Source organism: Durio zibethinus, chromosome 12 (assembly GCF_047325235.1).
Source record: "Durio zibethinus cultivar Kanyao isolate XHJ-2024 chromosome 12, ASM4732523v1, whole genome shotgun sequence".
Classification (NCBI taxonomy): domain Eukaryota; kingdom Viridiplantae; phylum Streptophyta; class Magnoliopsida; order Malvales; family Malvaceae; genus Durio; species Durio zibethinus.
In genome coordinates, this window is record NC_143173.1 from 15,240,218 (window position 1) to 15,255,368 (window position 15,151).

At 33.0% G+C, this 15,151-nt stretch overlaps 1 protein-coding gene across 1 annotated transcript; it reads left to right on the forward strand.

Moving 5' to 3' along the window:
* LOC111296558 (uncharacterized) lies at window positions 1–2,564 on the forward strand. Its single transcript, XM_022890925.2, has 4 exons — window positions 1–172; window positions 1,133–1,276; window positions 1,366–1,659; window positions 1,756–2,564. The coding sequence occupies exons 2-4, from the start codon at window positions 1,145–1,147 to the stop codon at window positions 2,383–2,385; spliced, it is 1,056 nt and encodes a 351-aa protein (XP_022746660.2). The 5' UTR covers window positions 1–172; window positions 1,133–1,144; the 3' UTR covers window positions 2,386–2,564.
* Window positions 2,565–15,151: the final 12,587 nt, after the last annotated feature.

Genomic DNA, 15,151 nt, shown 5'->3' on the forward strand with positions numbered 1-15,151 from the left:
GTAACTAAAGCAATACCAAATCGTCTTCTTCCATTCTAAATTCTCTCCTTTGACACCTAACTCTTCTCTCTGCTTTGATTCCTTTCTTTGTTTCCATTCCTTGGATTTCTCTCCCAAAGTCGCTTATTTTTTGCTTCTTTTCCTTTCCTTGATCATCGCTAGCTGAGAAAAGGTACGGATTCTTTTGGCTTTCTTTTTCCTGGGTTGTTTGGTGATAGATTTTTCTTAATTTAATTGCTCGTAATGCGTTTTTTTAGCTTCCTGTTGATTTCAATCGCTTTATCTCTTCGAATTCTTAGATGGGTTGTTTAGATTTTAGGTTCCCTGGCTTTGATGGGTTGATCCTTTTTTCATTTTTTTTACTGTTTTTCAATTTTTTTGGGTTTAATTCCAATGTAATTTTTTTAGGTTTTATATTTGAAATTCTAACGGTTTAACTGTGACGGATCTGTCGAGTAATCAGGGATTTTTTTGGTAGTAATTTCTGAGATTTTTCTTTTGTTGATTCTATGTGAGACTATTCTTTTTAAAAGCTTCAGTCTTTATTCTTAATTTCTTTGAAATGTGTTTGATTTTGGTTTAAGATCGACTCATCGATTTGTTGGGTAATTTGTGAGCTTTAATGTTCATTCAGGAGTGATTTGGTAAATTCCATGTGTTTGATAGAGTTGAGATTGAAACTTTAATAATGTTTTCCGTAGTCTGCTGTTTAAAAGCTTCAACATTTTCCTTTTGTTTTGGAGTGTTTTAATTTGATCAACATGTTTGATTTTATTCTGTGATCAACTGAAATCGGTTCATTGTTAAGGATGGTTGTATATGGTCCTGATTTATGAGTACATGCACGGTTCTTTTGATGCTAAGAGATGTAATTATAGGGGTTTAGTCTTTTCTGTATGTTTTTATGGCTTCTAGAATCTAACTTTCGCTTTGTCGAATATGAATTGAAGTTGTTTAGATATGTGGCTTGTGTTTTATGATATATCGTTGCTTTGGGATTATTAAGATTAACTGTTGATTTATTTAGAGTTTGATAATTTTTATGTTGATTGCTAACTTGTTTAATATTTGGTGAGTCATTTTACTCTTAGCTCTTTAAGATTTTATTTAACAGATTTATGTTTTTGTGCAGGTTACCTCCAAAATGGAAATTTTCTTTAGAGGCCTAAATGAGGATTCATCTTCGCAAATGGACATCCTTAGATGTCCATTTTTGAGAAACATTAATGAGCCAACTAACTTTTCCCTCTCATCCGCCATGTCTTTCCCCATGCCGGTATGATGTTGTGTCTATCATGATCATTATGCTTCTCCCATCATGTGTTTTATTTGAGCTCTTATTAGGTTTTTACTTCTTTGCCTAAGGTACGAGGAGCCAAAGGTCCAATATTTGAAGATGGACCCAATTTCGATATGGCATTCAAGCTTTTCCATGGACACGATGGAGTAGTTCCACTATCTGGACGAACTTCATTGCGTACTGAGAAAGCTGAGCCTGAAACAACCCCACCCAAGTTCAATCCTTTGGCTGCCAAAGCAGCCACCATTAGTCTTTCATCCTTTGGACCGGGAGGGCCTTTCAGTTTTGATGCATTTTCTAATAAGTGGAATAATCAGAAAGGAAAATCAAAACCATCAAAGAAGGATTCTTCTTCAAAGGTAATTGAACATCTATGTTTTTAAACTTAGAATAATCATCAAATGTCTTAAAATTTTGGAGTATTATTTTGACATCTTTTTATGCTGATGTTTCAGGGAGGAAATTCCAATCATGAAGCATTGGGCAATGAATGGCTGCAAAATGGGAACTGTCCAATAGCAAAGTCGTATAGGGCAGTTAGCAGTGTTTTGCCACTTGTTGCGAAGGTTTTTCAGCCACCTCCGGGGATGAAATTCAGGTGCCCACCTGCAGTGGTTGCAGCCCGGGCAGCACTGGCACAAACTGCTTTTGCCAAGAATCTCCGCCCTCAATCCTTGCCTACAAAAGTACTGGTGATTGGGATGTTAGGCATGGCAGCAAATGTTCCTTTAGGGATATGGAGGGAACACACTGTAAAATTCTCACCATCTTGGTTTGTGGCTGTCCATGCAGCTGTTCCATTCATAGCCATGCTCAGGAAATCTGTCTTGATGCCTAAGACAGCTATGGCCTTTACCATAGCAGCATCTGTATTAGGACAGGTTATCGGCTCTAGGGCAGAAAGATATCGATTGAAAGCTGTACCAGAAAAACAATTAGGTATCAAGGAGTCCTCCGTTTCTGTTGGTGATGCAAATCAGTTAGAATTTGTTGCAGTTAAAAATGGCTATTGCGGGAAAGATGAATGGGATCCAGTTTCTCTTCAGGTGGCGAGGCCTTCTTCATCAACAGATATGTTTTGTTAATTCTTTTCTCCTTATTGTAAGCTAAGCAGACTGCCATTCTGCATATTGTATTTCTTTATGTTCTAAACAAAGTTGTTTGTTGTTCTATGTTTTCTTGTGTTCCTTTCTTGTACCGGACATGTTTTGGGAAAATATCATTGAGAATAAAAAGATGCAGAAAGAGGGTTTTGCTTATGAAACTAGATCTGGCAATTTGTATATGTTTCGTATTATTTGTGTCATATACTTGTAAAATACAAAAATTATAATATTATAATTCATGTTAACATGACAAATATGAAATATATATATATATATATTTTTATTTTTGACAAACTGATATTTTTATCAAAATTTTAACTATAATTCATGTTAACATGATAAATATGAAATATATATATATATATTTTTGACAAACTGATATTTTTATCAAAATTTTAACTCGTGTCATTTTTTTATATCATTTTTTTGTTATATTATGGTGTGTAAGATTGATGAAACCGTAGGTTTCCCAAGGATTGACTTGGTAAAGAAAGGGGAACACGTGAAACGTACAAAGTGCAACTTCCATTGAAATAGATTTCAATAACGGTGGCTGCTGCTGTCATTTTCTTGCTATGTATATATATATGTTTTGACATTTTTGTTGACATTTTCAGTGTGAAATTTTCAATTGCTACTTCTTTGGGATTTATTACATGGATTATTATTTGATGCACCAAAGATTTCTCAAATTTTTTGTTTATTTATAATTTTTATGATTAAGGTCAAATTTGTCATCATATTACATGTCAATATTGAAATCTGTCATTATATTTTCAATTTTGCTCTTGACAATCATGGCGTCCATATATAGTTTGACATGGCTGATCTGATCCTTGAAGACTTAATTAATTAGGCTTCGATAGGTCATCTCTGCATTCTTCAAGCCACAAGGCATTACCTTGTAATAGTACAAGCCTTTTTTTTTCACAAACGTTGTTTTCTCCTCATCCTCTCTCAGCATTTTGATTTGGTTATAGCTTGAATATGCGTCTATAAAGGTGAATAGATCATGTTTGGCACTATTTTTTATTAGTCGATCTATTTGAGCCGAGGAAAGCTATTATTTATTGAAATTAATGAAATCAAAACACATTTTCATTTTTTCACTATATTTTTTCACCATGATGATATTGGTAATCTACTCAAGGTATTATGCTTCCCTAATGAAGAGAGGTTTTAGCAATTAACCGACCTCTTTCTCAATTACTTTCTATCTTTCTGGGGTAATGGTTCTCTTCTTTTGTTGAAGAGGTTTCATGTTTGGGTTAGTGTGCAGCTTGTGGACCATCGCCATAGGATCTATCCCAAGCATGTTAGATGGGGTTCATGCAAACAAGATGGCATTATTTCTTAAAAGTTGGATTATTGGTTTTTTATCTTCGAGTTTAGCCCTGATTTGCATACATTTGTCAGTGTTATTTTTGTAAAACGGCACAATAATGAGGTCTTTTGTAGGTTTTGGTCAGCTAACATCTATTTCAGGCCTTTGATCAATGATTTTCTTTTGTTCAATTAGATCAAGACTATTTCTTGCGAGAAAGAGGAACCCTAATGTAGATGTTAGTTGAATTGTTAGTAGAATAATGCATTTGTAGAAAAATGAGCTGATTAAAATATATTTTTTATATTTATGTGACCGGCTTAAGGGTTTGGTTCAATTGATATGAATGTGTATGCCAGCCTCTAGGTGCCACTTTCATAAATTTTTAAAAATTTCTTTTCAAAAGTATATACAAGCTTAAAAGCTTGAAGTGACTTTTTAGAGTACGCTTCTTTCCTTTCTTCGATTTTTTTCTGCTTCTTACCATGACTTATTTTTTTTTGTTTCTTCTATTTCCTTGACCTTGACTTTGACGTCTTAGTTGTTTTGGGGTTCTTCAGCTTTGGTTAACATTAGCGTGCTGTGAATTAGTTTTTGTTATAATATATAAATCTATAGATCTATCATTAGATTTGAAATAAAAATGAGTTGTCACTAATCTATTTAGGTGTGATTGACTATCAATTGTGCATAAAAATTGTTGTAGCAACCTCAAAACGTTTATTCAAAAGATGATATCAGTTTGATTTTGAATTATCCAAACTTGATCATAATTTTTTATGCTTTATCATATAATTTAGTATTAAAAATTAATCTTAAAATTGTTTTAATAGTTTGGTACCAATTTAAAATAATTCTTATTTAAAAAATATTTATAGAGACTAGTGTCTTACTCTGAAAAAATTTCGTTGTCGGATTTATTAATTTTTATTTTATAAAAAAAAAGTAAAACCTCTCAATTTTTTATTTTTTATTATTTTGAAAACAAAGATTTTTTATTTGAAAATTTTTTTTTCTTTTTTTTTTATTTTTCTTTTTCAAAAATACCACAGAAATATTTTTTTTTCAAAAAATAAAATCAAAAAATAATTAAAAAAATAAAATAAAATAAAAAACCCTGCGTCAGGTTTGAGCGCAAATCCTTACTTGAATCATCAAGCTCACGCAAAAATTTCAAGCTTCAATCGAAAATTTCATCATCGACGTCACTGCCAACTTTTCCTTATGCAATACAATGGGCACTTTAAGCTATCCTATGCACCACATCGAGATCCGTGAAATCCATATTTTGTTGGTGTGAATATTTAGACTAGGCAGAAAGGTTTACAACACCAAAGTAATGAAATAAAGCTGCAACTACAGCAGTGGTCATTGCTGCAGATGAACCCCAATCCGATTTTCACAACCTCAGGTTTATCATTTCTTCCTTTTGCATGCTCTGTCATTAAAGGACCAAGAATTGATGGTTTTCCATGCATATTTGCTGCAATTGAATACAAGGAAATTCCTTCCGCCAATTTTTGATCAGATTCTCCAACCAGATACATAATTAATGGATTTTTTGAGTGCTTCTGGGTGTGGCTCTTGATCCAATTAGGCATTGTTGCTGAAAGCATCTTGCTTTGACAGTTCGCAGGAAACCTCTCCAATATGGTTTCGACATCCTCAGCAAATCAAACTTGAAGCATCTAATCCACTTCAACAAGAACAAGAAATTAAACCCATGAAGTCTGCTCGCTGTAAACACGAGATCATCATTCGGATAGGCCCGAAAAATTGTGAGTATGTGATCATTAGTGGGGCTTAGCGAAAAACTGAGGTGTTTGATATTGAGGATACTGAGACATTAAAACTTCCTGGTGATGAAGACAAAGACAAGCTGGTAGATCCATTTTATCATTTTGAACACCAGAAAAAGGATTTGCAGTAGAAAGAAGTTGAACCAGTAATAGTTCACCTTCAACGAATGTCATATGCCAGATATTCAGATGACTATGCGTTTAACAAAGTTCTGTGTGGCAAACTCAGAAGTCAAAAGAAAAAGGTTTTTGAAGAAGAATCTGCTTCCAGGAAGGTGGACTTAGCATTCGATTCCTTTCAAGAAGCAAAGAAGATTCTGGTACTATTGCTGGAGTCAAATTTTCTTGGCATCTCTTCCTCTTTTTTTCTTCCTTTTTTCTATTAGCTAAAAAAGTTAGTGAAAAAATTGAGCCCCCAAAACCGATCCCCTCCTGATTTCTCTCCATTATTTGCTCTTCATTGCCGGTTGTATATTGTTGGTCATCTACATGAAATACGCCTAACAGATCCGACATTGAATCACCAAGAATTATTCCAATAAATTCGGGACTTATTCCATAATAGGACCACGTTTCTTTTTCCTGATTTTTCTCCTTTTATTATTTTTTTAATTTTATTTTTGAAAAACAAATAAAATCAAACCAAATCAAATTAAAATAGAAAAATTTTTTATCAGACTCAAAGCTTTTCAATCGGGCCCAATTAATGGTTGAAGATCCGTTTTTAGTTTGAAAAAATCTTGGACAAAATAGAATGTCTACAACTATCATTTTTTGTGCATTTCTATGAAACATGAATTGTACAAAGATAAAAAACATCAATTTTGTTTGGGTCTAAAAATTGAGATTGGAAGGTCGGGACGAAATCATAATCAGAAAATGATCTGGACTGAGCCAAGATCAGGTGACTAAGATAAAATCACGAATCAAAATGAAATGATCAAGATCAAGTCAAGGTTGAAAATAAATAATTGTGACAGAACCACGAGTCATAAAAAAATGATCTAGATTAAGCCAAGATCATGTGACCGGGATAAAACCACGAGTTAAAAATAAGACACCAAAATCAAGTTAAGGTAAAAAATGACTAGGACGAAACCACGAATTATAAGAAATAATCCGGATTGAGCCAAAATCAAGTGACTGGAATGAAACCACGAGTCAAAATAAAGTGACTAGGATCGAGTTGATGTCGAAAATAAATAATCGAGATGAAACCACGAGTCATAAGTAATGATCTTAACTGAGCTAAGATCAAATGATTGCGACGAAATCACGAGTCAAAAACGAAACCACCAAGACTAAGTTGAGGTCGAAAATAGATGATCAAGATGAAATCATGAGACATAAGAAATGATCTGGACTGAACTAAGATTAGGTGATTGGGGCAAAATCACAAGTAAAAAATGAAGCGATCAGGATCAAGTCAAGGTCAAAAATAAATGATTGAGACAAAATCACAAGTCATAAGAAGTGATCTGAATTGAGCCAATATTAGGTGACTGGGGCAAAGCCAAAAGTAAAAAATGAAGCAACCAGGACTGAGTCGAGGTAAAAAATAAATGACAGAGATGAAACCACGAGTCATAAGAAATGATCTAGATTGAGCCAAGATCAGGTGATTGGGGTGAAACCACAAATAAAAAATGAAACGATCAGGACTGAGTTGAGGTTGAAAATAAATGACCGAGACGAAACCACGAGTTATAAGAAATGATCTAAACTGAGTCAAGATCAGGTGATTGGGGCGAAACCACAAGTAAAAAATGAAGTAACTAGGACCAAGTTGAGGTCGAAAATAGATGACAGGGATAAAACCACTAGTCATAAGAAATGATCTGGACTAAGCCAAGATCAAGTGATTTTGGTGAAACTACAAGTCAAAAATGAAGTGACTAGGATCGAGTCGAGGTCGAAAATAAATAACTGAGATAAAATCACAGGTCGAATAAAGCTCCAAATTTCATTTTGAATCCAAAGATTCATAATTTGGACAGAAGTTGAAAAAAATCCTAAGATGCTAAGTTTAATAAAATTGCGAAGATTCAAGATCTATAAAGGTTTTCAGATTCGCAAGAATGAAAAATTCACAAGATTCTAAGTTTCACAAAGATTTTTAGATTCGTAAGAAAGAAAGATTCGTAAGATTTCAAGTTTCGTAAAGGTTCAAATATACAAGCTTCGTAAGGATTTTCAAGTTTGCAAAAAAGATTTACAAGATTTCAGGTTTCTCCAAAGTTATAGATTCACAAAGATGCAAGATTCGCAAGGGTTTTCAAGTTCGTAAGAAAGAAAGATTCATAAAGTTTCAAGTTTCACAAAGGTGCAAGGTTCACAAGGACTTTCAGATTCGTAAGATAGAAAGATTCGTAAGGTTCTAAGTTTCGCAAAAATGCAAGATTCGTAAGGATTTTTAGGTTCGTAAGATGTAAGATTTGTAAAGATACAAGATTCGTAAATGTGCAAGGTTTGCAAATACTTTCAAATTCGTAAGACAGAAAGATTCGTAAAACTCCATGTTTTACAGAGGTTTTAAAAACTCATCTGTATCAAACCAAAATCGAAATAAATGATTGAGATTAAATCACGAATTAGAAAATGAGACGACCAGGACTGAATTGAAGTAAAAAATGAATGACGAGGATAGAACAATGAGTCAAAAAAAATCGACCAAGACCGAATTGAGGTAAAAAATAAATGACTAGGACGAAATTACGAGTCAAAAATAATCCGAACTAAGCCAAGATCAAATGAGTGAAGATAATATTGTAATGATACATATACATGTCCTATCCAGGCTGTAAATGTAAATGCAATATATGTAATGTTGATATCATGAAATTTCAATTGTGGTGGCAAGATTCTTAAGACTCCACCAATTCTTCTTAGCTTCTCAGCATATTAAAACAAATTCTATTTACTGGTCCATGTCATTCCTCTCATTTCTCATAGCTCATAGGTCATGTCAACTAATCTATTATTGAATTTATCACCGAGTCACTTGTTTGCTCCATTGTGGATAATTTTTTCATGCTTTTTTCATTCATCTCATCTTGGATTTCTTTCAAAAGAATGAAAAACTCTTTATGAAAAATGTCATTCATTTATTTGCCATCATTTAAATAAGTGACAGACATGATATCTTTTTGTTGGTTCATTAAAGGGATGTTTATTTAGTAAAGGATAAAAAAAATGGGTTTTTATTGTTGAAAGAACAAAAAGGTAGGATCGAGAATAACTCAAGGGTAAACAAAGGCAAAATAATGAGATTTATTCAAACAGGGCATTAACATCCAAAATAATGATTGTTCAGACAATTTTGAACTTAAGCTTAGGATCATCTTTCAAAAACGCATTCCATTAATATCTTCAATCTTTAAGCTATTCCTCATTCTTCTCTCAGGGACCTTCACATGGAGTTTTCATCTTTACTTAAATTTCAGGTTTTTAGTTTAAGTCTTCCTTTTTTTTGTTTTTTTTTTTTTTTTTTACTTTTTGCTTTTTTTTTACATACATTTTCTTATTTCTCTTTCTCTTCCTCTTTTGTTGACATTTTGATCAAAACTTCACACAATCCAATGGTAAACCTGCCTCAATTCAATTCATGATTCTCCAAATCAAGTATTCATATTTGATTAAAATAAACTTTTAAGGGACGTAATGCAGGCTAAGGTAAATGAGTGTAAAAAAAAGGGATAAAATAGGCCCAATTTGTATTTGAAAGGTAATCAAACCAAGAATCATTTTTTCATGTGAAATACTTTAACATTTTGGCCCATCAATTTTTTTTCATCCTTTTTTTTATGGTGCACATTGACATTTTGCCCCATCAATTTTTTTTTCTCTTTTTTTTTTTGGTGGAGCACATTGGCATTTTGCCTCATCAATTTTTTTTTCATTTTTTTACCTTTTTTTTAGGTAAAGAATATTGTCATTTTGCCATATCAATTTCTTTTCTTTTCTTTTTGGTGGAGCATATTGGCATTTTACCTCATAAATTTTTTTTATTTTTTCATTTGTCAAGAAAACTTGATCATAAAAGAGCTTTGCCTCTAAAAATGAATAAATTTTTAAAATTTTGCTCTCAATGTGAGGGTGATCCTTGATTAGGGTTCTCCAAAAAAAAATTTTTAAATGTTCAAATAAGGTAGCAAGATATTTTTTTTTCCTTTGAAGAATAGAAGAAAAATAGTCATTTCTCATTTCAAACATGAATACTCTCAATAAAGAACATTTGTCAACTATGAGCAAGCTTGTGAGTGAACAATCACAAAAATCATATGTCACATCACTTTCAAAATTCTTCACCAAATTTATCTTCTTTTTATTTAGTAATCCCAATGAATCAACAATCTTTATCTATCAATCAAACCATCATGAGTGATGTTTTTGAAATCGAATCCTGAACTATCATCCTGATTGTCTGAACATTCATTATTTGAAAATTAAGAATGGATATGAAAAAAGGTATGAGAAGGTAAAAGTAAATAATAGTGATTCACACAAAAAAAATGTCATGAAAATGCATTATATCTGTCACTTTTATTAAAATGATGAAAAATAAACTAAAATCTGAGCTCATAAAAAAGATCCATATTTTTAAGAAATCTTAAGATGATAATTAGTTTCAATCAACTTTCTCAAAGTCATGCCCCTGGATGATTGGGCAAAGAGTATTTGTGGATATTCAGCTCTCCTGACTCATTAAAGCTTATCGAGCCTACTCAAATCAAACTTTGCATCATATGCTTGAAAACAGGGTAAGTTTCTATGGAATGATCCATATTCCTATTATTATAGTCACATGTGGTATAACATTGTACCATTTAGGATAAGGTAGCTTCAATAGTTCCAAAAAGATTAGGGATTCTAGGTTATTCTTAACCAATTCTGAAAATAGCTCAATATAAGTTATGAGGATAAGATCACTATAAGCTCTCTTTTGATTGTCCTTGAATCTTCTTAAACCACTTGCTTGATTGTTAGACCTTAAAACTGATGTAGTAACAGGATAAGGCCTATATGCAAGTGCTTGAAAAACTAGCTGATGAAGACTTAGAGTGGTGTTATTCACGGTTGGGAGATATGGTCGGTAAAAAACTTGTGCAGCATTATTGGCTATTGGATAATTAGCATGATGAACATATAGTGGATGTATAACATAACTTCTGGATTGCTGTCCTTCAAAACTCACCGTTTAGGCTTCATCCTCTTCTCTTTTAGGCATCTCACCTTCTTTGGCACTGTTAGTCTTTTCTTCCTTAAGCTTACCACTTTTGATGACATTTTTAATAATCTCTCTTGATATCACCATATTGGTAAAATTCTTAGTCGTATTTTTTATCATCTTCTCATAATAAGGTGATTTTAGAGTGCTTTCAAATAACACTATTGTTTCTTTCTCTGTTAGGGGAGGTTGGACTTGAACAGTAACATCTCGCCACCTTTGAGCATATTCTTTAAAAGATTCAGATGCTTTTTTCTCTATACCTTGTAACGAAAAGTGATCAGAAGCCATGTCTATGATGTGATAGTATCGATTGATGAATGATCGAGTTAAATCCTTTCATGACTTAATGCGAGTCTTATCCAACTAAACATACTATCTTGTAGTAGACCCGATTAAGCTGTCCTAGAATACATGCATTAGCAGTTTCTCATTGCTGGTATATGCTATCATTTTATGACAATACATTGTGATATGCATAATGGGGCACTTGGTACCTTTATACTTCTCAAATTTTGGTACCTTAAATTTTGGAAGAATTACAACATCCGAAAACTAGGCAAAGGTTAGTAGCATCCATGGATCCATAAAAATTAATGCCCTCTACAGCCCATAATCTTTTCTCAATCATACTTATGGCTTGATCGATCTTAGAGTCTTTTGGGGGTACAACTGTTTGTAGCTTTTCTTTCTCTTTAGTCTCATCCATTTTGGGAATTTAGATTGGCTCATCTGCCTTTTCAATGAAAACAAAATTGATATAACTCTGAACATTCCCTTGATTGAAATTTAAAAATATGGTTTGTTGTTGATGAAAGCTTGGAGTGACTTGAGTTTGTGTGAAATAAAACCTGAAGGATACAGTGGCTCATGATCTTCATGTAAAATATTTATTTCTATTACCTTTCCTCTATTTCACTTTTTCAAAGCTTACAGGATTTTACTCAATTTTTTTTCAAGTACTTCATGAAGCTTTTCTATTCTTTCAAGCCAGTCTACATTGTCTTGCTCCATTTTTTTGGCTCTAACCTGAGTGTAGTACCGATGTTGAGCTATCTTTGAACCTTGATTTCCCACAAATATGGTGCAAATTTAGAAAGATGTTTATGGATTTATTAGATTATGCATGAGAATGAATGCAGTGATGCTTGAATGCATGCATACATAAAAAAAAAAGGGTTAGTAAACATAATATGTAATCTATATGTATATTTATGAATATGTGCAAGGAGAAAAGAAATAAAAAGAAGATAAAAAAAATCAATTAGTCATATCAAAAAAATAAAGAATAAATACTATAAAGCAAGTAAAACAACAACATGATCCTAGATTTTAGGTTAACTATGAAGGGTGAGAGGATAAGGCTCTATCTATGGTTGGGCTTTATATGCGGTTTGGGTTGATTCTAAAAAGTTCATTAATTGTTCCTTACATCATGGTTTATTACAAACTAGTAAGGCACCCAAATTCTCGCCCATCATAGGTTACAAGCGAAAAGGGTCTAATTTGAGTATGAGTGTTTCGTAGGCCTATATGGAGACATGAAATCTCATGAGGGCATAGGTACTTCACTCTCTCCTAAAGGTAAAGCCCGAGTGGAAGGCTTATATTATGCATATACAAATGAATGACAAATATATATACAATAAATAGATAATTAGGCAAATATAAGTAATGAAAAATAAGCAGCTATACACAGTGAAAAGGAAAATAAATAATAAAGTAGATATAAGCAATAAAGGGTATAAAATAATTTCAAATTTATTAAGCAAGGCTTGGATAATAGGAAATTATTTACTAGCTTGACTCTTAATTTCCATAGTGGAGCCACTAAGCTGTCATAACGTATAGATCCGTGGACCTATCACTAGACTTGGAATAAAAAAGGAGTCGTCACTAATCTTTTTTGCTTAGGTATGATTGACCACTTAATTGAATCTGATTTGCAAAACAAAGGTTAGATTCGAAAGTTAATTACACATGGAGAAGGTTGTAGCACCCCCCAAACACTCATTTAAGGGATAGTACTAGTTTGATTTCAACTTATCTAAGCCTTGATCATCATTTTTTTATGCTTTACCAAATAATTTAGTATTGAAAATTAGCCCCAAAATTGTCCCAATAGTTTGGTAGTAATTTAAGATAATTCTATCATCTTAAAAGTATTCATAAAGACTAGTGTCCTATTTTGAAAAGGCTTTATCATCAGATTTATTAATTTTTATTCCATAAAAAAAAGTAATACCTCTCAATTTTTTATTTTTTATTATTTTGAAAACAAAGATTTTTATTTGAAAAGATTTGTTCTTTTTTTTAATTTTTCTTTTTCAAAAATACCAGTGGCAAAAATATTTTTTTTTAAATAAAACAAAAAAATAATAAAAAAAGGTTAAAAGAATATTAAAATAAAATTTTAAAAAAATCTGTAATCGGATCAGATTAAAGCGTAAATCCTTACCTGAATCACCGAGTTCACGCAAGAATTTCTAAGCTTCAACCGAAAATTTCATCATCAAAGCTACTGCCAACTTTTTCTTATGCAATACAATGGGCCTTTAAGCTATCCTATGCACCACATTGAGATCTGTGAAATCCATATTTTGTTGGTGTGAAATTTAGACTAGGCGAAAATGTTTACAACACCAAAGTAATGAAATAAAGCTGCAACTACAGTAGTGGTCATTGCGGCATATGAACCCCAATCCGATTTTCACAACCTCAGGTTTATCATTTCTTTCTTTTGCATGCTCTGTCTTTAAAAGATCAAGAATTGATGGTTTTCCATGCATATTTGCTGCAATTGTGTCATAACGTCTAGATCCGGGGATCTATCGCTAGACATTGGCTTTAGGGAGTCGCCACCAATCTTTTTTATCTAGGTGTGATTGGCCACCTAAGGAATCTGTCCTTTCAGGGAACACCTAAGCTTAAGGGTCCCTAAAAGAATAGGTTCAGGTCTACTAACCAGAACAGGGTTCGGGAGTTCGGTTACGTGTGAGGAAGGTTATAGCACCCTCACAACGCCCATCAAAAGATGGTACCAGCTTAAATTTATGTTATCCAAAAGCTTTAAAATTTTACCAAGTAATTAGTTATTGGAAATTATTCTCAATTGACTCTAATACTTTTAGCAGAAAATTGAGAAAATTCCCTCACCTCAGGAGTATGCAAGAAAACTAATGTTTCACTTACAGAGGCTCTGTCGTCGGATTATTTAAAGAAAAAAAAACAAAATCAAAATTAAGATAGAAAGGAAGGAAAGAATGATTTTTTTTTGTAGGGAAAATTGATACTTTCAACTTTTTCCTAAAAATATTTTTTGGAAATTTCGATTTTCAAGGAAAATTGATACTTTCAACTTTTCCTCAAAAACCCTTTTTTTGAAAATTTATTTCTAAGGAAAATTGATACTTTCAACTTTTCCCCAAAAATATTTTTTTTGAAATTTTGATTTTTAAGGAAAATTGATACTTTCAACTTTTCCCCAAAAATATTTTTTTTTGAAATTTATTTCTGAGGAAAATTGATACTTTCAACTTTTCCCTAAAAATATATTTTTTTTGGAATTTTTTATTTTTATTTAAAGAAAATAAAATAATAAAAAATAAATAAAAAGAATATTACATAAACCTAATCTAATAAATAAAAATTAAAATAAACAAAGAAATAAATAAAATAAAAAAAATTCAAAGAAAGAAAAAAAAAAAAAAAAAAAAAACCTGGAGCGGCTCGGATCGCGGCTCGGCTCGGCTCAAGGCAGGAAAACGGCTCGGGGGGAGCGGCTTGGCGGCTTGGCTCGGCTCGGCTCGACTCGGAGGGGGCTGGCACGCGCGGGTCAAAAAGCGGGTCGACGCCCGGGTCGGGTCGGGTTGCGGCAAAACGCGCGGATCCTCTGGGTTACTTAAGGCCAAAATGACGTCGTTTTGGGAGGGTATAAAAGGCACCTTCCTCCGTTTTTCGGCAGAACGCTCCTCCCCCTCTCTCTCTCTTCTTCCTTTTTCTCTCCCTTCTCTCTAGAAACCGAAGAACACCGGTGCCGGATTCTGGAAATTTTCGTCGGAATCTGGAAATTTCACCGGAAGTTGGCCGGAAAGTCGCCGGTTTCTGGGATTCTTCGCCGGAAACTGGGCAGATCGCCGGAAACTTCAATGTTGGCCGGAATTTTCGCCGGAAAATTCAAACTTCGCCGGAATTTTCGCCGAAATCTGGAAATTTCCAAGAAAAAATTTTCGCCAAAAATCTCTAAAAAATTTTTCTCACTCCCAGAACACTCCTAAACTTTTTCTAACTTCCTATACGCCTCCTTTTCTCTCAAATCAGTAGCTTTGCTTACTGTTTTCTGTGTGTTTTTGAACTGTTCCAAGAGGTGCTTTATATAGGGATTGATCAGGAGTT

What these genes read in the sequence shown, in the direction of transcription:
- LOC111296558 (XM_022890925.2), top strand. Translation starts at nt 1,145, where the DNA reads ATGGAAATTTTCTTTAGAGGCCTAAATGAGGATTCATCTTCGCAAATG. An exon ending in CCATGTCTTTCCCCATGCCG is followed by an intron (nt 1,277 to 1,365) that starts GTATGATGTTGT and finishes TCTTTGCCTAAG; the next exon opens with GTACGAGGAGCCAAAGGTCC. An exon ending in AGAAGGATTCTTCTTCAAAG is followed by an intron (nt 1,660 to 1,755) that starts GTAATTGAACAT and finishes CTGATGTTTCAG; the next exon opens with GGAGGAAATTCCAATCATGA.